The sequence below is a fragment of the Misgurnus anguillicaudatus genome, chromosome 5 (genome assembly GCF_027580225.2).
Source record: "Misgurnus anguillicaudatus chromosome 5, ASM2758022v2, whole genome shotgun sequence".
Lineage (NCBI taxonomy): Eukaryota > Metazoa > Chordata > Actinopteri > Cypriniformes > Cobitidae > Misgurnus > Misgurnus anguillicaudatus.
This window is the reverse complement of record NC_073341.2, coordinates 29,787,257-29,808,884: the sequence shown is the minus strand read 5'-3', so window position 1 is coordinate 29,808,884 and position 21,628 is coordinate 29,787,257. Positions and strand designations below refer to the sequence as shown.

Genomic DNA, 21,628 nt, shown 5'->3' with positions numbered 1-21,628 from the left:
CAATTTGTTGTAGTTTGGGATTTGCTTGCTAGCTAACAATGTGATTGTGAAGATCATGGTATCAAATCCCATTATTTCAAATAATTTATCTACTCGTAAAATGTAGCTTTGGGGTAAAGCATCTGCCACAATGTGTTAATGTGACCAGGAAGCTTTTATTGTAAACAGAAACAAATACGTTTTTCATTGTATTGATCAATTTATTTTGCAATTTATATAAACATATTTCACATATTCTCTTTTTCTGGAGCTATGACATGGAAATTATACATTTCACTATGAAATATGGTGTTAATGGTGCCTAAAAATACAATGCATTCTGTTTTTGTTAAAAGCAATACATTCAATACTCTGTATAAAATACTGACATTGATGAAATAATACCTGTATTTTATGTACATTATACTCTAATTTCTAGTGTAAGCCTAATAACACCAGTTAATACCAGTTAAAAGTTTAAAATGAGAATTACAATACAATGCAATATTTATTATCTTTCTCATCCAGGCTTTTATTTAGGGTTATGGGACAGTTTCATTCCCCCTTTTCTGTTTTCTGCGGTGCAAAAGGTCCAACCAACCAATTGAGAGGAGTGTTATTGAGGAGATACTCCACAACTCCATCCAAAGATTGTCGTACCTGTTGAAAAAGTAAGAAAACGTAGGACATAGTTAAATTAAAACTGAGCAATTTAGGCAAACACATCATGGTGTACACTTTAATGGACTGTACCTGTGTTATCTGCTCTCGTGTCTGCTGTAAGAGAAGGGGTGTGAGCGTGCTGGTACGGCTCAGTGACACTTGGAGTTCTTCAGCTGTATGTCTAGCAGAAAGAAGCTGTTCCTGCACAGTTCCTGGGAGCCCTTGTACACTGGACACAACCCCTGAACACGCTGTCTTCAGCTGGTCGCTCAGACCTCGAACCATTGACAAGACGTTCCGCTCCAGCTGCTGTGGAGAGACAGCCATACACAGTGAGAGAATGTTAGATAAACAAACAAATATGGGTAATTCTTTAATTAAGTTTAATCAACCGTGAAAAATGATTTCAATATAACCTATAACTATTTTAACTATATGTACCTCTCCCTGGTCTTTAGCAGCATCCACGTCTGCCTCTGCTGTTGCTTCTCGCACCATTTCTTTGGGCTGACCTTCCTTCCATTCCTTCCACCGCTGAAGTAACTGCTCTGGAGCGCCCCCTAGTTGCTGGTTGGCACTGGACAAAGTAATCCGGGCACCTTCCAGCAGGTCTAAAGTGCTGGTCATTTGAGTCACAGCTGCGTGCGTGGTGTCTCTGGCTTTGCGGGCCCTGATTAGGGATTGCTCAAGTGCCCTCTCACGAACTTTGGACGAGAGTTTGCCAAGGCGGACAAAGTAACTGGGGTTAGAAGTTACTACAAATCCATCCTCCTCTCCGGGCCTTGGTTCAGCCAGGGCAGCTATAGGCAGAAGACACAATACTGAGGTTGGCATTAAAATAAAATAAATTATTCAACGTGAACTTGGTTTAAACTGGGTCATTCCCAAATTGGGTTCATGTAATTTGTAAGAAAAATGCAGTACTATTTTTTTAAAGTGAAAAGTTTCCATAAAGCTGCAATCTGTGTTGCTTCATTTAGGATCCTGTTTGCCAAAACTGAAAAAATATCTTTCACCCAAAAACGTGTTTATTGGTACCTTGTGTGCTCAAATACAAGCTAGCAAAGAACAACACTTAATTAATTATTGTTCATTATTTTAGTAATGAACTAAAGTTTTCTCTTTAACCTTAGTAATCTTTCTCAATTTTAGTGTACTTTTCTCATATTAATTTAATTACTAAGTCTGAAGAATTTTGATACACTTACCAAGCTCTTTCTCACTAAGGGGAAGGTTTTGATCAACCCAGTCCTCAGAGTGGGTAAGGGCTTTACCAACACCATCACAGACCATCTGGCCAACACGAGTGCCCATGACAGTGTTTATGCCTTCATTTACAACCATATACGTCCTCTCCACTCCTCCCATCACAGCCCCTACCACTGCATCCTTGGCCCCTGTAACTGACTGGTACACCATGCCCACTGTATCTGATACTACCTGCAATGGAAAAAAATAACACAAATTTGCACAATACCAATTCACAGGGCAGGCCTTTATTTGCTATAGAATACATTGAGGAAAAGACTACCTAGCATTACCTTGTCTGCAGGTTGTTGTAAAATAGGAAGTGTTTCTTCTACCTTGTCCAGCCCTTTCATGGCATATTCATTTACCACAGCAACTACAGAACAGAATCAAGACAAAACAACAAAATATTTACCTATCAGCAAGAAAATTTTGTTAATAATAAAGAATATGCATGAAGGTTTAAGATACTCACGCTGAGGTTCCAGACGGTCTAATATGGGTTTAGATCCTGTTGTGGCAGCAGCCCCGAGAGTGCGCACCCCACTTTCTGCCACCTCCATTACTCCTTTCAGGAGTGGTACATTGTCTTTTGTAGTGCTGTAGGCATTGTACATCACACCACACGCTGAACTCACCAGTGGCATATTACTCACCCGGGATATTACGCTCTGAAACACAAGTTAGAAAGTCTTGGCGAAATGTATGCATTGATATTCATATTGATGTCTACACTTTAAAAATGGCTGGGTTATTTTTGACCCATAATGGGTAAATATTGAACAGAACACATGCTGCCAATGTTGGGTTGTTGTTATGCAACCATGGGGTATAATAACCCACACAGCGGTGTGTTCTGTCGAATATCGACCCATTATGGGACAAAATTAACCCAGCCATTTTTAGATTGTATCATTTGAAAGACATATACTGTACTGTATGTGGGTCAATGAAATGACATGCATTTTTACCATAAAAATAACTTAATACACTTATGATGTGTCATTTTATTTTATAAAACCTATTTAGGTTAAATACTTTTTCACTGTTTTTTAATGATAAATAAAAGTTTTTGTTTTGGTATCTCATCTGTAAAATGGGAGGTGGGGCAACTGTTCGTACAAAATAGCAGTTTAAGACAACTGTTAAAAATTGTATCAAAGAAAGATACTTAATTTATGTTTAAGACCTTTTCTATAAAAATTTGAAATTAGAAAAAATGCTATTTAACAAACACATTTTAATCGTATTTAAAAAGTATATTTATGAATTTGATATCACAGGCAAAAGCTTATACCAGCATCCAAGAAGAACTCTGTTGAATGTAAATTCATTGCAGAGGTCAGGTGGTGCAACCACAAAGTCAAATGAGTGTAACTGCCATGAATGCTCCTAAGAAATAAGGTTGTCTATGGTTATTATACTTTTTCTAATTATTCTTAATTATTGTTCTTAAATTTATTGTACCCAAATATTAGTTTTATGGTAAAGTAGTTTTACACAACTATTTTAGGATTATACTTTTAAATGCCACTAAATAAACAAATAATGACACAGGGTGCGCATTAAAACTTATCTGGCAAATAGACAATGATTTAATAAAAACACGTTGTTCCTGATTCAAAAATATGCATTACATTCATTTTAAAAGATTTGTAAAAATAAGTTTTTAGGAGCTTGTCATTGACCCACGTGTTTATATATAAGCTTAATGTTTTCAATAAATGTTAGGAATTAAAATTTCAGCTCATTATTTGTTCTGCTCAAAGGGTTTTCCCCCTCCTAGGACTTTTCCCGTAGGGTTTTTCTCCTAGGTTTTTTTTCCAGCTGACATTGGCTTAACTTAGCACCCTATAGGGTACATTATTACTACGCTCTCTAGTATGGTTAATCTTAACCGCTTTATTCTGCTGCTTATGTTTTATGATTTTTCTGTGTTTTCTCCTGCATCTATGTAAAGCTGCTTTGTTGTGTACCAGTGAGGGTCAGATAATGTGCAACTACCTGTTGTTCCTCGGCAGTTTGTGATGCATCTGTTTCCATCTCACTTGGCGTCTCCTTATCTGCCATTCTGTGGGAGATGTTTGTGTTTCAAACAAAGAAAACCCTTATAAAAATATGAATATATGCACAGACAAATTTGATTGTAAAAATCAGTCAGTTTAAAGTTTAGATTTAGTTATTGAAGTATGTCAAGTATTTATGTAAATATAGTTAGATTACACTAACTCTTGTAAATGTTTACATTTCTTTGTATCTCTTCACATGTAATCACACAAAGCCCACTTGAACTTGAACTTGTGTCAGGGGTGTCATGCTCAGTCAAGATATCCAGCTTTCAAATGGACTTTTAACATATCAGATAAGAAATCAGAAATAAAATGATGATAACATGATAAAGGCTTTAATAAGAGCTGAGAAGAGAACCTTTATGTTGTCATGATTTCGTGCTATTGTTATCTGATATGAGATATTATGGTGCAAAGGTGAGAAAAAAATAAGGGATGTATGTATGAAAGGATAGGATTTAACAGCTCTTCCTGTTATTTGAGCTAGTATCTTATCTTATTTGCCTAATTTTACATAGATTTGCCACAGCTTATAGAAGTGTAGTCGCTTTAATTATCGTAATGCCAAATGAAGTAATATTTCATTTAATAGTACTGGACAGAGTAGCATAAAGGGCGTCAACTTTCAACCACTTCCTGTGAAATTTCATTGTTGCGCCTATGGTTGCGCCATTGATTCCGTTTGGAGTCTGGCAGCTAGACATTAGAGACTCAAACGGCAGTAACAGCAAAGTAAAATACTATAATACATGATTTTAATTAGTTTGTTTCGGGTTTGTTATTGTTCGTGAGGCGGTTTGTATGACTGCGCGTCAGAAAACAAAAGGTGTGTTCGATTTCATGCGGCGATGCGGAGATCCATCATATCGTGACATCAAAATACCACGAGATTGATTCGAAAGCTGTGTTATGCCATGCTTTCGAATCGCTCTCGCGATACTTTAATGTTATACTCTGAGCGGTCTGCGCACCTAACCACAGCAAAACTTCCACAATCCCAAATCGTTTCACTTTCAATGGAAAGAAGTTTAAGTTGTATTTTTGACAAATTTTAATATAAAAGCTACACGAACGTTCAATTACATTCACTATAGTCGTTTTCTTCTATTAACTGACCTGTTATTGATGCGTCGTCCAGCGAAGACCCACGTTAAGTTGATGTGGGACTCTCGATCCCAAGTTTAGTCACTGAGCTCGTGTTGCTGTTGCAATAAAAGCGCACTTAGGCGGAGTTCACTGAACCAAACCAATCACTCTCGCTCAAATCCCTTATTATGAAACTACATTCAATAGGTTTTTTTGTTCATTTTTTGTCATATTTGTTCATGTTTTACAGTAATCATTTCTACACACTCATACAGAATGCTGCAAATTTCAGATAGTTCAGTCGATTACAAGCATGCAGTCATTACTGTAAAATCTTAATATAACACCTACAGTGTTTAACAAGCTTAAATAAGACTATTACATAACAGCATAAAACCTTTACAACAACAAAATTATTTGTGCCGGTCCCATAATCCTAAACTCTCATTTAACTTTAAAGGGGACATATCATGAAAATCTGACTTTTTCCATGTTTCAGTGCTATAATTTGGTCCCCAGAGCTTCTTTCAACCTAGAAAATGTGAAAAAGAACAACCCAGTAACTTAGTTTTGGTAAACCATTCCCTGCAAGCATGTGAAAAAATCGGTCATTGAAATTTGGCTCCCCTTGTGATGTCAGAAGGGGATAATACCGCCCCTTAATCTGCACTATCCAACCACGGCACTGCCATTTAGTGCAGAGATCAGCTCATTTGCACTTCAAAGGACACACCCAAAACGGCACATTTTGCTCACACCTACAAAGTAGCAATTTTAACATGCTTTAATAAATTATCAATGGGGTATTTTCAGCTAGAACTTCACATACACACTCTGTGGAAACCAAAGATTTATTTTACATATTAAAAAAGTCTTGTGAAATGTCCCCTTTAAACATTTAAGATCAGTACAGAGTGAATTTGGGTATTTTACTAAATGTCATTTCCTGTTATTAACAAATAATAATGAGTTCATTTGAGGTATAAAGGGCAATATATAACTAAACAAGATTAGAATTTACAACAGTGACAAAAAGCAGCACCAACTCTAATCACTTGAGATAACAGATAAGCTGTTGACATGTAAATGTTAACAAACTGTGCTGTGATAGTGCACTATACTGAAATTATAGTATAATTTAATTTAGCTTTTATACTTTACAAATGTCTTTGTGGGCAAAAATTTTAAATAAAAAAAACTAGCAAAATTTACAGTTGTCTTATACGCATATGATATTACATAAGCATTTTCTTCAAAACCAGATAAGTGAAAAAAGATAATGACAATTACAAAACAATTTTAACAAATGAATGAATCACGTAGATAAAGCAATATCAGTCAATGACCATACTACTCAAGAGTTTCCATTTAATGAAAATTAATAATCAATTACAAACTGCATTGCAATGATAATAATTTATTCACTAACTTAGCGTTAGACAGACAATTCTTTGGTAGTGAAGAAATATTCAAAATAAAGAATTGAGAAAATTCAAAAGTGCTGAATGAATCTGAACAAAGACAAAGACCAAAATAACCACAGTTCAGCTACTTTAAGACTCAACTTTCTTACTTTTTGAAAGTGTTAGTGTCATTAAACTTGCACCATTCAATATAACAAATATTGGTGTTATTAACAATAGAGAATAAAAACAGGGCAATTTTGGCACTTATTAAATTTGTTGTCTGTTGACAAATTAGTAGGGTCTTGGTTAATGAACCCTGGATGTATAAAACTAAACATAAACAAAATACTAACATGTATTAGACATCAGACTAACAGGTCATATGGCATAATGTAAATATCGAACCATGTTAAGGCAATAATACCATAAGCGTTTTGAAATGTTTATGTACTAAAATGCCTGAGTGTAAAACAATTAGTTTTAGTGTAAAACATATTTTTATATAAAGACAAGCCTAAGTGATATTTATCAGATGCCCAGAAGTAAGACCAATAGGCTTTGGACAATATTTCACATGGTGAACTATGAGTGAATTATTGTGCTCTTTGTGATATTGAAAATGCCTGACCTGATACACACTTTACAACCACACACACTCATATTTCACAGCTTTTTCAATTTTCTCTTTTAAAAACTAAGTCTTACAAAATCCTTTTCTCATAGATATAATGGACATTTCTTCAGCTCTTACAAAAACATACATATAAAAATAAACAGAAAGAAAAGTATATAATTAATATAGCATCGCTGAAAACAGAAGAAAGAAAGGCTACAACAGTGGACCAAGCATTTTAAGACACACCCCCTGACTCCGCCCACACCTTAGCAAGTGCCACTGTATCAGTAAGGAAGGCAGCTCAATCCAGGTTTTAGAAAAAAACCCATCCTACTGGTGCTATTACACCTTAAAGACACAACATTGATCCAATCAAAAGAAAGAAAATTCCATAGACTTGATAAAACCAAGCAGGAACCAATCCGAACACATTTTCTGCATTCATCACACAGCTCACAATATGAGAAGCACAGTTATAGATATAAAATGCTTAGAATAGGCAGAGATCATGAAAAAAGGCAGCAAGAAATTGGATATTAGGCCACAGACTTCAAACACCTTATGGTTCACCATAGATGTGTATCATTCATATACATAGAGGACATAGTTACTCTTTTCTCAAATTTGGCCTTAACAAAGATGAAGTATTAAGTATCACAGAAAATGAATTCTATGGTTTGCTATGCCCAGATCTTGACTGACAGCAGCCAGTCTAAGCACTTTAAGTCTAAGGTTGCAGTCCACGTTGTCCACACGGTGCACAAGGGGACGAGGATAAAAAACATCGCAGCTCCGGCAAATCATCTTCAATACTGATGCAAGAGTTCCATCATTACCCTTGATAAAGGCAACATGGCTGTCATTTCATTTCTCCTCCCAGAGTTCATTTCATTTCCTCTCACTCTCTGTTGAAGTTGAGCAGGCCTCTTGGCTGGGAAGAGATGATGTGCTCATAAGAAAATACTGATAAGGAGCAGGAGACTTTCCTGCACATGTGCAAAATATCCAGCAATAGGGAGGCTTGGGCATGTTTAAATGAAGGGATTTTTAGAAGGGGAAGAAGGTGGAGGCACATGCTATCTTGACATTTTATTACTTCAAAAGGGCAAAATGGAAGAACTTAAGATGCCAATATCAGAAATGTTTTTTTTTTGTATGTCAACAATACCAGCTCCCCTTGCTATAAGCCCACTTTCCAAAGCCCCATCCTGCCCCAAAAAAGGTCACAGTGTGACTTTGCTGAGTCTGAGGGACAAACTGGAGCGCTGCTGTGTGTTTGGTAGTGTGGAGCTGCAACGACTGCGCAGCTGTACCGGCCTCCCCTCAGACCCACGCAGACGCAACAGAAAGTCAAAGTTCGCAGAGGTGCTCATGGCGTAAAACACATTGGCGTTGTCGGGGATAACCAATTCTCTTTACAAAAAGACAAAACAAGATTATGAATGTCATGTCAGGACTCCCATAACAAACCAGAACAGACAAAATGCTCCAGTGAAACTTATTTGTAGTCATCACACTAAAATACTATAAATGTTTTAAAGGATAATTCCGGTATTTAACACTTTGAGTCTCATCTCTGGTTTGTTTTGGACGAACTACAGTCATGGACCCTGAAATTTTGACAATGGGACGTGTCTTGACCTTTTGACTCGTTTAGAAGCGTCTCTTGACTGCTTCAGAATGGAAGTCAAGGGCCATGCACAAACATGTCATTAAAACAACACTTAACGTTCATTTTCACTGTGCTACTCACCGAGTCGTTCGCGGTGTTCGTCGATGATTAAAAACAAGTAGTGTAGCGAAATACAGTTTCTGTCGTGTTATATTTGGCATTTTGTAAAATTCCATTGACTTCTCTTGGAAGACTCATTGCTCGCTGATATATCACTCCACCGCCGGAAACGGAAAAGGGGTCTGTTTACATGTGGTTGTAGTTTTTTCGCTCGGTTTCTCTCAGAATAAATTTTTCCCATATTTGATGGCTCAGTGACCAGCCTTAGGTTTGAAGTTGAGCTCGATTGTGACTGTCTATACGCTAGACACCGAGTTCCGTTCAGTGTCCTTGTACGGCAAAGTGGTTGTCGCCATCAAGTGGTCGGGAGTGTGCTAACGCTTCAGACTCAAATATAGAGCGGAAGTATATAAGTGGTTGTGAGGTATCAGAAAAAATAGTTCCACATAGCAAATAACACGGATTGAAATCATACATTGCGCTGATATATTAGTTTTTAATCATCAACAAACACCACAAACCACTCGGTGATTAGTACAGTTTTGAAAATGAACGTTAAGTGTTGTTTTAATGACATGTTTGTGCATGGCCCTTGACTTCCATTCTGTAGCAGTAAAGAGACGCTTCTAAACGAGTCAAAAAGTCAAGACATGACCCATTGTCAAAATTTCAGTGTCCATCACTGTAGTTCATCCAAAACAAACCAGAAATGAAACTCAAAGTGTTAAATACCGGAATTATCCTTTAATGTATTTTTAGAATGAAGCTAACGGGTTTAAAAAAAATACCTCTTTCATCAGAGATGACCTGCACAAGCTCATAGTCGGCAGTCTGCTCCCCCTCCAGGTTGTGTTTGGCCATGGCTCGACCGATCACTGCTGGAGTTTTGTCCTGACTGGTCAGCTGCACAGAACCAATGGGCAGGATTTTAGTGATCCACTCACAAAATGGTCATATTTACATATTTAGGGCTCTCTGTCTTTCATTTGTGACTATACATTTATTGAATAAAAAAAAGTTTCTCATAAAATATTTTTTTCTGATGTAAAACTACTATCGGATGTAAAATATATCATGCTTAAAGGCAAAAAATGATTTTCAGGAAAAAAATTCTTAGTATTTTTGTCTTGTTTTCAGTAAAAATATCTAAAAATTCTTAAATTAAGATGCTATTTCTTGATGAGCAAAACGACCCAAGAAAAGATGTCTAGTTTTTAGACCAAAAATATCAACTTTAAGGGGCGGTTTCCCGGACAGGGATTAGACTAGTCCTAGACTAAAACATTTTTAAGAGCTGTCTAAACTGAAAACAACTGGCACTTACATATCTTAAAATACATCAGTGCCCTTTATTTTACCTCAAAATGCACACAGGTAATGTTTTTAGTCAGGCATGTTTGTTAAAACTAGTTATATTTCCCAATTAAACTAAGGTCTAGTCCTGGATTAAGCTAATCCCTGTCCGGGAAACCGCCCCTAAGTGATTTTTTGCATAAAACCAGCAAAAAAAATCTGCCAATGGGCTAAGCAAAAAAATCTTGAAAATTTTTCTAAAACACTTAATTCAAGAAAAATTCAAGAAAAATTAGCTTACTCCATTGGCAGATTTTTTGCTTGTTTTATGCACAAAATCACTTAAATTTGATATTTTTGGTCTAAAAACAGATATTCTTGGGTCGCTTTGCTCATCAAGAAAAAGCATGTTAATTTAAGAATTTTTAGATATTTTTACTGAAAACAAGACAAAAATACTAAGATTTTTTTTTCTTGAAAATCATTTTTTGCAGTGTATGTAAGAACTTTAATAGCAATGGTCAAATCTATTGCAGCATGGATACACAGGAATGAATCATCACTGACCAAGATGCTCTTGTAGAGGTTGCCGTTGCCTTGCTCCAGGCTCACTCTTATGATGCAAGCATCCTGAGCTTGCGTGTTGTAAGCAGGTGAAAAACTGGGAGAGGTGGGAGTCATGGGTGTCAGCGAAACCGATCGCCGATGAGTGCAGGGTGGCCCGGGCGTTGTCGGTGAGGCTAGAGATATGGAAGCCCTGGCTGGGCAAGACGAGGTGTCCATGGAGTGCAATGAGGTACATGAGGAAGACTCTGACAGCTACGGTAAACATACCAATGTATTTTTAATAAAAGTAGTTAATGAAGTAAGTAATATCATGAGCTTTCTGGCATGACGTTTGTACCTTCTTTAGACGAGTTTCTATGGAGTGTGTGGGTGTCAAGCCCTCGCCCTCTGAAGGGCTGGAGTCACTGGAAGACACACTGACTGAGTCCATGCTCTCCCCTGAGCTGCCTGTAGGGGGCGACCGAGGACTTTCTCTCATAGGAGAGTTTGTGTTTGAGACGTCAGGCCCTAAGAAAAGTCTAATGAGGTCAGACAAAGACAAAATACATTTAGCATTAGATTCAACTTCTTCTTTGAACATAACACATATATCATCACACACATTAAAAGTTTCCATTTGTGCATTTAGCAGATGTTTTTTATCGAACGTGATTACACACTGAAAAAAATGATTTTCAAGAAAAAAAAATCTTAGTATTTTTGTCTTGTTTTCAGCAAAAATATCTAAAATTCTTAAATTAAGATGCTTTTTCTTGATGAGCAAAATGACCCAATAATATATGTCTAGCTTCTAGATAAAAAATACCAAATTTAAGTGACTTTGTGCATAAAACAAGCACAAAAATCTGCCAATGGGGTAAGCAAAAAAAATTTGAAACTTTTTCTTAAACACTAATTTTTTAAAACTTATACCCATTTTTTTGCTTGTTTTATGCACAAAATCACTTAAATTTTATATTTTTGGACTAAAAAATAGACTTATTTTCTTGGGTCGTTTTACTTCTCAAGAAAAAGCATCTTAATTTAAGAAATTTTAGCAATTTTTACTGAAAACAAGATAAAAATACTAAGAATTTTTTTGCATTCAATCTCACTGCAAAAATAATACTTTCTTGCTTAGTATTTTTGTCTTGTTTTCAGTACAAATATTTAACATTTTTTAAATCAAGATGCAAAAACATCTAATTTTTAGACAGTGAATTCGTGCTTAAAACAAGCAAAAAAAAATCTGCCAATGGGGTAAGAATTTTTTTCTTGAATAAATGTTTAAGAAAAAAGTAAACTTATTTTAAAGATTTTTTTCTTTCACCATTGGCAGATTATTTTTTTTTTTGCTTGTTTTAAGCACAAATTCAGTTAAATTCATTTTTTTTTCTTTTAAAATTAAAATTATTTTCTTAGGTCATTTTGCTTGATTTAACTTTTTTTTTAGATATTTGTACTGAAAACAAGACAAAAATACTAAGCAAGGAAGTCATTTTGCAGTGTATGCATTTTGTTAAGCAGTAAGTGTGTACAACTGAGAGAATGCTGTGAAAGTGTGTTTCTTAAAGAAAATATGCTCATTTTCCAGCTCCCATAAGAGTCAAACATCTGATTTTTACCGTTTTGGAATCCATCCATTCGATCTCCGGGTTTGGCGGTACCACTTTTAGCATAGCTTAGCATAATCTATTGAATCTGATTAGACCATTAGCATCACACTCAAAAATAACAAGAGTTTTGATATTTTTTTCTATTTAAAACTTGACTCTAGACCGATAGAAAATTAAAAGTTGCGATTTTCTAGGCAGATATGTAGGAACTATACTCTTATTCTGGTGTAATAATCAAGGACTTTGCTGCCGTACTATGGCTGTAGGAGGCGCAATGAAATTACGCAGGGCACGAAAATAGTCCCCTGCTATTGAAAGTTACCACGGGGACTACTTTCAGGCGCTGCGTAATATCATTGCGCCTGCTGCAACCATGGTATGACAGCAAAGTCCTTGAGTATTACGCCGGAATGAGAGTATAGTTCCTAGTCATATCGGCCTAGAAAATCGCAACTTTTTATTTTCCGTTGGTCTTAGTACACGATGTAACTACAGAAAAGTCAAGTTTTAAATAGGAAAAATATCAAAACACTCATTATGTTTGATCGCAATGCTATTGGTCCAATTAGATTCAATGGATTATGCTAAGCTATGCTAAAAGTGGTAGCGCCAGACCCGGAGATCGGCTGAATGGATTGCAAAACTGTAAAAATCAAATGTTTAACTCTAGGGGAGCTGGAAAATTAGCATATTTGAGTGTCTCTTTAAACTTTTTTTTGTTTGTTTTTGTTTTCAAACTTTAGGGATTTGGATGACTCACAGGCTCAATCTCTTCACCATACTCTTGCGTGGTTTTGGTGATGTTGGGCTGTTATCTCCCATGCCATTAATCTCACATGAGAGAGCATAGCTGCAAGACAATTAACATTAAGACTGATATTAAGACCAATATGGGAAATAACACGAGGAGAGAGTATACAGGAATTATTTAGGATTATTTACCTCTCTTCTTCGGTGAGCAGAGGTTGACCTTTAAACCAGCGCAGAAATGAGGGATCAGGGGTCAGACAATAACTGTTACACGCTGACTGCAAGAGCTTAATCTGAGCGATCACCTCAAACTCCTGAGAGAGAGAGAGAGAGAGAGAGAGAGAAAGAGGGAAAATACATTACTCACAATGCAATGCTTTGAATAGCTCTAAAGCCCAATATTCTGAAAATAAAAACCTTATTCATTTCCATCAAAGTGAAATACATTTTAGTAACTAAGCATTTTAAAATGCCCCTTTCAAGATAACATTTTCAATGTAATTTATTTTGCTTGGTTTGTATTATGGCTTTGGACTCATTATTGAAGAAAAGCTTAAAATCCCCATGGAGGGAACTGAGGCCACTGAAGAAGTGGGCAGGGACTCACACGCTCTATAGCCAAAATAAGGGATTCAACAGATGTTTTGGCTGTAATAAATACCAAATAGTAAAGAGATCTGTACTCACTCTGCGTCGCTTCTCGAAATTAATCAGTCCCCCCTATGAAAAACAGAAAGACACTTTAGCCCAGATTCTTCTTTGATTTGGTTATAAAATGTTCCAAGCGCTTGCGAAACAATCCACAGGAAGGTCACATAATAAACCTTGGAAAATTCCTCAGCACCGTGGCAATGCTAAGTCAATAATACCACAAGAGATAATTTGTTTCGGATTTGCTCTCTCTTGACATTTCTTAGGAAATGGGAGGGGAAAATAGAGATGATTTACCTCCACTTGGTCAGGCAGTGCTGTATCAAGCATCGTCAGATCTGTAAGAAATGTACCCAGGTATGGAATCGTCCCCTGCATGGCACCCTAGACATACAGATTTACATTCATGACTGTTTATTTTTAACTTAAAGGGACATTTTTTTGAAAATATGCTCATTTTCCAGCTCCCCTAGAGTTAAACATTTGATTTTTACCGTTTTGGAATCCATTCAGCTGATCTCCGTGTCTGGCGCTAGCACTTTTAGCATAGCTTAGCATAATCTATTGAATCTGATAAGACCGTTAGCATCGTGCTAAAAATAACTAAAGAGTTTGGATATTTTTCCTATTTAAAACTTGACTCTTCTGTAGTTACATCGTGTACCAAGACGACATAAAATTAAAAGTTGTGATTTTCTAGGTCGATATGACTAGGAACTATACTCTCATTCTGGTGTAATAATCAAGGACTTTGCTGCTGTAACATGGCTGCAACAGGCATAGTGATATTACGCACTGCCCCAAAATAGTCCCCTGCCATTGAAAATGACTAAGGGGACTATTTTCGGCAGCTGCATAATATCATTGCGCCTCCTGCAGCCATGTTACAGCAGCAAAGTCCTTGATTATTACGCCAGAATGAGAGTATAGTTGCCATATCTGCTAAGAAAAATGCACATTTTAATTTTCTGTCGATCTTAGTACACGAAGTAACTACAGAAGAGTCAAGTTTTAAATAAGAAAAATATCGAAACTCTTTGGTTATTTTTTAGCGCGATGCTAATGGTCTAATCAGATTCAATGGATTATGCTAAGCTATGCTAAAAGTGGTCAGCTGAATGAATTCCAAAATGGTAAGAATCAAATGTTTAACTCGGGGAGCTGGAAAATGAGCCTATTTAAAAAAAGTGGAGTGTTCCTTTAAAGGGGTAGCTCACCCAAAAATAAAAATTCTGTCATCATAAAGAATGTTTATTTTTTATACAATACATAAAATACATATAGATAATACTAACCATTTCTTTCTGCAACTGCAGTCGCTTCTGTGATCGCTTCTGATGGTCTTTGGCACAGCTGTCTATACTGGCAAATTTTGAAGTACCCTCCTAAAAAAAACAGACAGATATTAATGTCAGTTTTCAAATTGGTGACTAGCGCCTGTTAACTTTACAACACAGCCTGAAAATCATAACCAGAGGTAAGAACACAAGCTGTGTGCATGTAACTCTCCAACTCACCCTCATAAGCAGCTCTCGACTCGTAAGGTAATTATTATGATCAGAGAAAATATCAGACAGCTCTTCGAACACCTGCATGCTGTCTCTATCAAACAGAAACATAAAAAATGTTAGTATTTACAACATCCTATATCCAAAGCATTCTCCAATATTAATAAGAATGTCTGGTTGATAAAACTCACTTGCAAACCGAAGTCCATGTTCTCTTCAGTCTGTAGATAGGGTTAGACTGCAGTGCCGATACAATGGCTCTCAGAGATGAGAAGTTCTTACGAATACGACACTCCTGTAAACATTTTAATTAATGTTAAACATTTATTTATTTATTTATTAAGGCCATTCTATGGCTATACTGAAGGCGAAAACCAGTTTATCTACACACAAGGCCATCTATACACAAGTTGATCTACACACAATTTGGGGAAAGACAATTTGCCATCTCCAATTCAAGTTTAAGCGTTGATGTGTCACATACATAGTTATACACAGGATACAACTTGCAGTGAAATCTATACACCAAATCCTGCATGTCTTTAAACTGTGTGAGGAAACCGGAGTACCCGGAATAAACCCTCGATGACCCAGGAAGAATGTAAAAACATAATGGGGTGGTTTCCCGAACAGGGATTAGCTTAAGCCAGGACTAGGCCTTAGTTTAATTAGGAAATATAACTAGTTTTAACAAACATGCCTTACTATAAAGATTACTTCAAATACCTGTATGTGTAGCTAGTTGTTAGAAAATAGAAACTATTACAGATTGTAAAAGTTTTATAATCATTATTTTGTCTACTTTAGTTGATCTACTTCCAGACTACGACCGTACATTGCAATCCTAAACACTTATGTTTAAAATACAGTTGCCAAGATCTGGCAACTGACACCAGACATTATCATACCATGAAATCTAAAATATTTTTAAGTTTGCTGACCTACTTCTATGAGCCTTAGGATAGCGTGTGTGTGTGTGTGTCTGTTTTGCACCTGTGCGATGTCGATCCAGCGCTGGATGATTCGAGCACGCAGGTGTGGCCGTATCTGCCGCTGGCGTAGGATAGTGCTGACCACGCACGCAGTCACCGCATTGAACTGCGTGATGGTGGCACGGATGGTGGGTGCGCAGTGTTTGCCATCTTTCTTATCACGCTGAGACCATACAGAACCCAAACAGTGATGAGGAACCACCTTCTTAAACAACAGCTGTGAAACAAAGGACACATTGTTAAAATGCGAAGGGTAATAACTTTTAAATGTCCTACATCACAATGTGCTATACTTTAGCTAAAACTATTTTCGTCCCATGTTGTGTCGTCTTACAATTTATTTTTATGTTTGCTCTGTCGCTCACCGCATCCATGTAGGTCAGCTGCTCTGCTACGAGGTCGACCTCAAAGGACAGGAAGTCCTCCTGCACCTCGATCTCCACTTCCTCCTCCTCCCCGAGGCAGAACGGATTGCTGCCCAGAAAGCCTCCTGTAACAATCAAACATAAGGTGTAAACACAGGAAGACAGATCAAATGTGAACAAAAATAGATTGTTTCACAGTGACCGAGTATAACTTACCATTAGTTTCATTCTCCAGGTTGGCCTGAACTCGTAATTGTTCTAGCAGACTCTGAGCTCGTCGCATTGGCTCGGAGCCTGGCATGACCTTCTGCAGGAAACCAAGCACACGATGCAGGCTCGGATATGACGGCGGTTCCTGGAAGTCTTCTGGACACTGATCCAACCAAGCTCTCAGGATAGAGGCAAGAGCACTGAGACAAAAAAACACAAATCAGTGAAACGCAGGCCAAAAGATAGTGAGCAGTGTTACAATAAAAAAAAAATATATATAAATAATGAAACTATCACTTAGGGAATCCCTAGTTTTGCAATGTTGTGATTCATGTAGAAACCAAACATTCATTAGTTCCCCTTTTCAACGTTTTTTTTCTTAAAGCCGTCATGGAAATGAAACAACAAACACAAGGTCTGCTCGGAAGCAACAGAAGATAGAGTAACACAGATAACCGCAAAAAAGACAAAACTCACGTTCTTACAGCGCCTTTGCTATCTCCAGATAGGCACTGGTTTCCCTCACAATCCTCGAAACTGCCATACCTGTGCAAGAGGAGAGAGACGCATGTAAACACGTTGGCAGAACAGTAACCACAGCAAATACTTACATTAGGCTACATCTACATGTATATACTTGGCAAAAGCTATTATCAGTATGTATTCCCTCTGGATCGAACACATAAACTTTTAGGCTGCTACTGCAATGCTCTATCAATAGAGCTACAGGAACACTTTAATATATTGTACCTTTGAGTTATATTTTTTAATAGCTGGTGAAAGCACTAGCTGAAATGTGTGCAATAATAATAGCAAGAACCACAAAAACCATAGTTAAAGGGATAGTTCCCCAAAAATGAAAAAGTTGTTATTTACTAATTACAGCAGCAAAGTCCTTGATTATTACGGCAGAAAGTTCCCAGCCATATCGGCCTAGAAAATCGCAACTTTTAATTTTCCGTCGGTCTTAGTACACGATGTAACTGCAGAAGAGTCAAGTTTTAAATAGGAAAAATATAGAAAATCTTTGGTTATTTTTAGCGCAATGCTAATGGTCGAATCAGATTCAATGGGTTATGCTAAGCTATGCTAAAAGTGGTACCGCCAGACCCGGAGATCAGCTGAATGGATTCCAAAACTGTTCAAATCAAATGTTTAACTCTAGGGGAGCTGGAAACTGAGCATATTTAAAAAAAAGTGGAGTGTCCCTTTAAGATTTGTAAACAAGCAGGAGCGCCATTGACTTCCATTGTAGGAATAAAATACTGTGGAAGTCAATGGTACTGTTTTTGTTTACAAACAATGCTCAAACATTCAGCAAAACAAAGCAATTTGTACAGATTTGGAGGGTAAATGATGACAGGATTTTCATGTTTGGTTGTCAGATAAGTTTATCCAGACCCACACATGCACACACCTGCCCAACAGAAGCTCCAGCACACCCTGCGTGGTGGAAAAGGCTCTGTACGTGGAGAGGAAAATGCTGGTGTAGGTCAGGTCATTATCACCGAACGCTGTGAGTAATGTCTCCACCAAACGCTCCAGCGTCCCTGCCCGGATGCTCCTGATCTTACAGGTCTCCAACTGACTCACTGTGTGACCCGGGGGCAAGCGGTCGCCTTCCGCCTGATAGGGGAGAACAAGCCAGAAAACAGAGATTAAATAAAGCAGTTTAGCTTTTACGGTTCAAGTATGTGTCCGACAATCGGCATGTGGAGAACGTTGGGGGAAAAGTTGAAATAAACAGGGAAAGGAAAGGAATGAAACCTTGGTACGGCCAGCACGCTACAACAGGAAACCCAACAATCTGCTTTTAATCAGAGAAAGCCTCCTCCTCCCTCTCTAAAACATGCTGGGAAGTCAGCAGACTTTTTAATAATGCTTCATTAGGTGTAAAAAAATAAAACAGTTATGCGGTACACACAAAGAAAACGCCGGACAGAAAAAAAAGGATAGTGAAACGGCAAAAATACAAGCAAAGAAATTTTTAGGAACCACAAAAAATTGATTGAAAAGTGGCCAGCAAAACTAGGTCACGCAATAAACGCTCTACAACAGGGCTCTAACAGATGTTGAAAGACATCCCTAATACTCTCAACCTGGTTTTAGCCTCTTTTTAGCGTGTTAAGCTGGTCTTAGCTGGGAGACCAGCCTACCCATCAGCTGGACCAGACTGGTCAAGCTGGTCTTCCAGTGAAATGACTAGCTAAAGTGTCCAAAATAACTTCTAAAACCAGCCTGCTACACCAGCTAAAAAGGCTGGGAGACCAGCTAGCTTAGGCTGGTTTTAGCTGGTCTTTTTAGTAAGGATGTGCTTTCTTTGAATTAAAATGTTAATCAAATTCTGAATTTCAAAATTAGCATTATCACAAACGGTCACATTTATAAAACATTAAATGAACTGTTTTTACTTTACACCCATTTATTATAGAAACAGCTGTGTGACAAAAACCTAAAGGCCTGGATTGTTATGCTTCAGTATGGAAATAATATCAACTCATGTGTGTATTGTTTTCTGATGTTGATTCAGAAGGGTGTTAACACAATATAGAAAAAACTAATTGAAAGGTTAAAGCAACAGACCCTATTTACCGCATATACAGTAGTAATTGGGAATAAAGTCATAACAGCACGCTTTCATGAAATAACAACTTTGTATAATAAACCTTGAAAGTCATGCAACTTGAGTTTTCCAGTCACTAAATATAGAAAGCATGATAAGTAGCGATAACATTAACCAAGCTGTACTTTTACCAAACAAACAACTCCATTTACAGTCCTCTCTCGAAATGTAACAGTAAATTAATGAAGATAATGTACAAAACACTAAACTAAAATACTTCCGTAGACCATAAAAGCTTTAAAGGGTCACCTCTAATTTGCCCCACTGTCTGCCCGGCCCCAGCATGGGCAGCCAAAGTGTTTCTTTAAATAAAATTGGAAGTGCATTCAAATGAAAGACCTTCTCTCACCCCCAGCCATCTTGCGCCTTTGTTTGCCGCCTGCTGGATTTGGACCCTCTTCAGTGTCACGTTGTATATGGCCCCTTCCTCGACCTCCTCCCCCCAGTCCTGCACGGAGCTCTGTGGAGGGGGAACATAATTAATGTTAGACCACTGGGAAACAGCCAGCAATATCTTAGTTGTGGCTTTAAAGATTCCTTGTTTCATTTATCCTTATTAAAAAACTTTCCCGCAAAAAGAAATAAAGAATAATTTTGACAAATTTGTTTAAAATAGTGTACACTCAAGTTAATGTCGCTTTAATTTATCTACCTTATTATTTTTGGACATTTTCGCATATAGACAAAAAATTATTTTATGTGATGCTGCACCCACTAGGTGTTAGTTCAAGTTCAAGTTCACTGCGTTTTAGTTTTAAATAATAAGTGCACATTTCAATTTTAGGATTAAAAACATTTATTTGAGGAGAGAAGAGATGACATCAGAGCTGTCAAGGAAGTTTTGAAAATGAGGTAAAGAGCTTTTAAACTTTTAATAATCAAAGACTTCTCCATCCAGCCTTAGACCTTAGGAACCAAACTTAAAAGTTTATCTAAACACACACACATGTACTCTGTGTCACACAAACTCACTCATACAAATATAAACAGAACAATGAGATGAGCAGCACTGAGTATCTGGATGAGTGGAGCCTTAAGCTCTGCATAGCTTAACATCCACATTAAACTGTCGGGTGGTGATTAACGTCCACATCAATAATTCTGCTTTCTCCAGTCAATACCAATAAAGCAGACTCCTGTCTAAGTGTGTGATATATCTGCGCAAGCCTGCATAGTCTCTCATATCCAAAACTCTTCTACTACAGTGCAGAGAAATACAGGACGACTTGGCAAAATCCCTAATACGAGTAGTGCATGCTGCAAAAATAGTGGTTTGAAAATAAAAAGATACATTTGAGTGAAACTAATGAATAAAACAGTAAAAAGAAATGGATCAGTACACCTTTAGATACATTTTATGAAAGATATTGTTGCTCCTCAGGTACATTTATCTTCTTTTAGGAATATTTTGGTAATTTTATAAAACTATAGCATTTAGACATTTAGGAGTGGTTTCTTGGACAGGGATTAGATTAAGTCAGGACTAGGCCTTAGTTTAATTAGGAAATATAACAAGTTTTAACAAACATGCCTTGCTAAAAACATTACTTGTATACATTTTGAGGCCGAACAAAGTGATCTTTTTTAAGATATGTCAGTGCAAGTAATTTTCATTTTGGACAGCTCCAACATTTGTTTTAGTCTAGAGCTAGTCTAATCCCTGTCCGGGAAACCGCCCCATAGTCTTCTCTAGAGATGCAGCGATATATCGGCCAATAATCGGTATCTGTCGTTAAAGATTCTAGTTCTAGTTCTTTTATTTATGGAGCACATTTTACACAGTCACCAGACTGACCAAAGTGCTGAACAAGGCATACAAGTAAAACCAAACATGAGAAAAACAAGATTATCATAAAAAAATCACATATAAAAACAATTAAAATACAAACAGGCATTAAAATAAAAGCATTTTTTACACTATCGGCTATCGGTCGATACTTTAAAAACAGCTGTCATGGGTAATATATACCCTGTCAATCAAAAGACAACAGAAAAATGCAATGAATTTGATCTCGGTGTAAAGACAGTTTTATCAGATGCACGTGCGGTGATGCAATCATGCGTCTGGTCGTAACTTTACTTCCGTTTTTTTTCCGTTTAATGGTCTGACTAGTTGCTGAAACTGAACTCTTGAATAAATACCTTGTCGAAAATAACAAATGTTTTGGTTTCCTACGTAATCTACGTGTTGTTTATTTTGCTTGTAATATAAATAATTAAACTACTTTAAAAGGACTTTGTTATTATTCTTAGCGGAGTTTGCCGGAAGTTACGT

At 37.0% G+C, this 21,628-nt stretch overlaps 2 protein-coding genes across 3 annotated transcripts in view; both read right to left on the bottom strand.

Annotated features, from left to right (window-relative positions):
- Positions 1–177: 177 nt before the first annotated feature.
- Positions 178–5,227, bottom strand: plin3 (perilipin 3). The gene is made up of 8 exons (XM_055168487.2): positions 5,076–5,227; positions 3,895–3,961; positions 2,366–2,561; positions 2,184–2,266; positions 1,851–2,082; positions 1,084–1,442; positions 733–951; positions 178–639 (listed from the first exon to the last, which is right to left on the bottom strand). The coding sequence occupies exons 2-8, from the start codon at positions 3,958–3,960 to the stop codon at positions 535–537; spliced, it is 1,260 nt and encodes a 419-aa protein (XP_055024462.2). The 5' UTR covers position 3,961; positions 5,076–5,227; the 3' UTR covers positions 178–534.
- Positions 5,228–6,396: 1,169 nt separating this feature from the next.
- The window catches only part of rgl1 (ral guanine nucleotide dissociation stimulator-like 1), a 32,157-nt gene continuing 16,925 nt past the window's right edge, over positions 6,397–21,628 (bottom strand). For both annotated transcript variants that reach the window (XM_055168486.2, XM_055168485.2), the window contains exons 2-18: positions 19,703–19,813; positions 18,148–18,356; positions 17,208–17,276; positions 16,737–16,930; positions 16,521–16,645; positions 16,157–16,372; positions 15,355–15,458; positions 15,173–15,257; positions 14,951–15,040; positions 13,953–14,039; positions 13,692–13,724; positions 13,197–13,318; positions 13,015–13,104; positions 10,997–11,177; positions 10,660–10,911; positions 9,588–9,702; positions 6,397–8,478 (exon numbers count right to left, since the gene is read on the bottom strand). In XM_055168486.2, coding sequence (XP_055024461.2) covers positions 8,291–8,478; positions 9,588–9,702; positions 10,660–10,911; positions 10,997–11,177; positions 13,015–13,104; positions 13,197–13,318; positions 13,692–13,724; positions 13,953–14,039; positions 14,951–15,040; positions 15,173–15,257; positions 15,355–15,458; positions 16,157–16,372; positions 16,521–16,645; positions 16,737–16,930; positions 17,208–17,276; positions 18,148–18,356; positions 19,703–19,813 — 2,271 coding nt within the window. In that variant the 3' untranslated portion in view covers positions 6,397–8,290. The remainder of the gene's footprint in view (positions 8,479–9,587; positions 9,703–10,659; positions 10,912–10,996; positions 11,178–13,014; positions 13,105–13,196; positions 13,319–13,691; positions 13,725–13,952; positions 14,040–14,950; positions 15,041–15,172; positions 15,258–15,354; positions 15,459–16,156; positions 16,373–16,520; positions 16,646–16,736; positions 16,931–17,207; positions 17,277–18,147; positions 18,357–19,702; positions 19,814–21,628) is intronic.

Bases quoted from the DNA above. Each gene is read 5' to 3' on its own strand.
- plin3 (XM_055168487.2), bottom strand. From the start codon at position 3,960: ATGGCAGATAAGGAGACGCCAAGTGAGATGGAAACAGATGCATCACAA. The intron at 2,083-2,183 runs GTAATGCTAGGT...TTTCCATTGCAG, and splicing joins TACAACAACCTGCAGACAAG to GTAGTATCAGATACAGTGGG. The intron at 640-732 runs GTACAGTCCATT...CTTTTTCAACAG, and splicing joins CACGAGAGCAGATAACACAG to GTACGACAATCTTTGGATGG.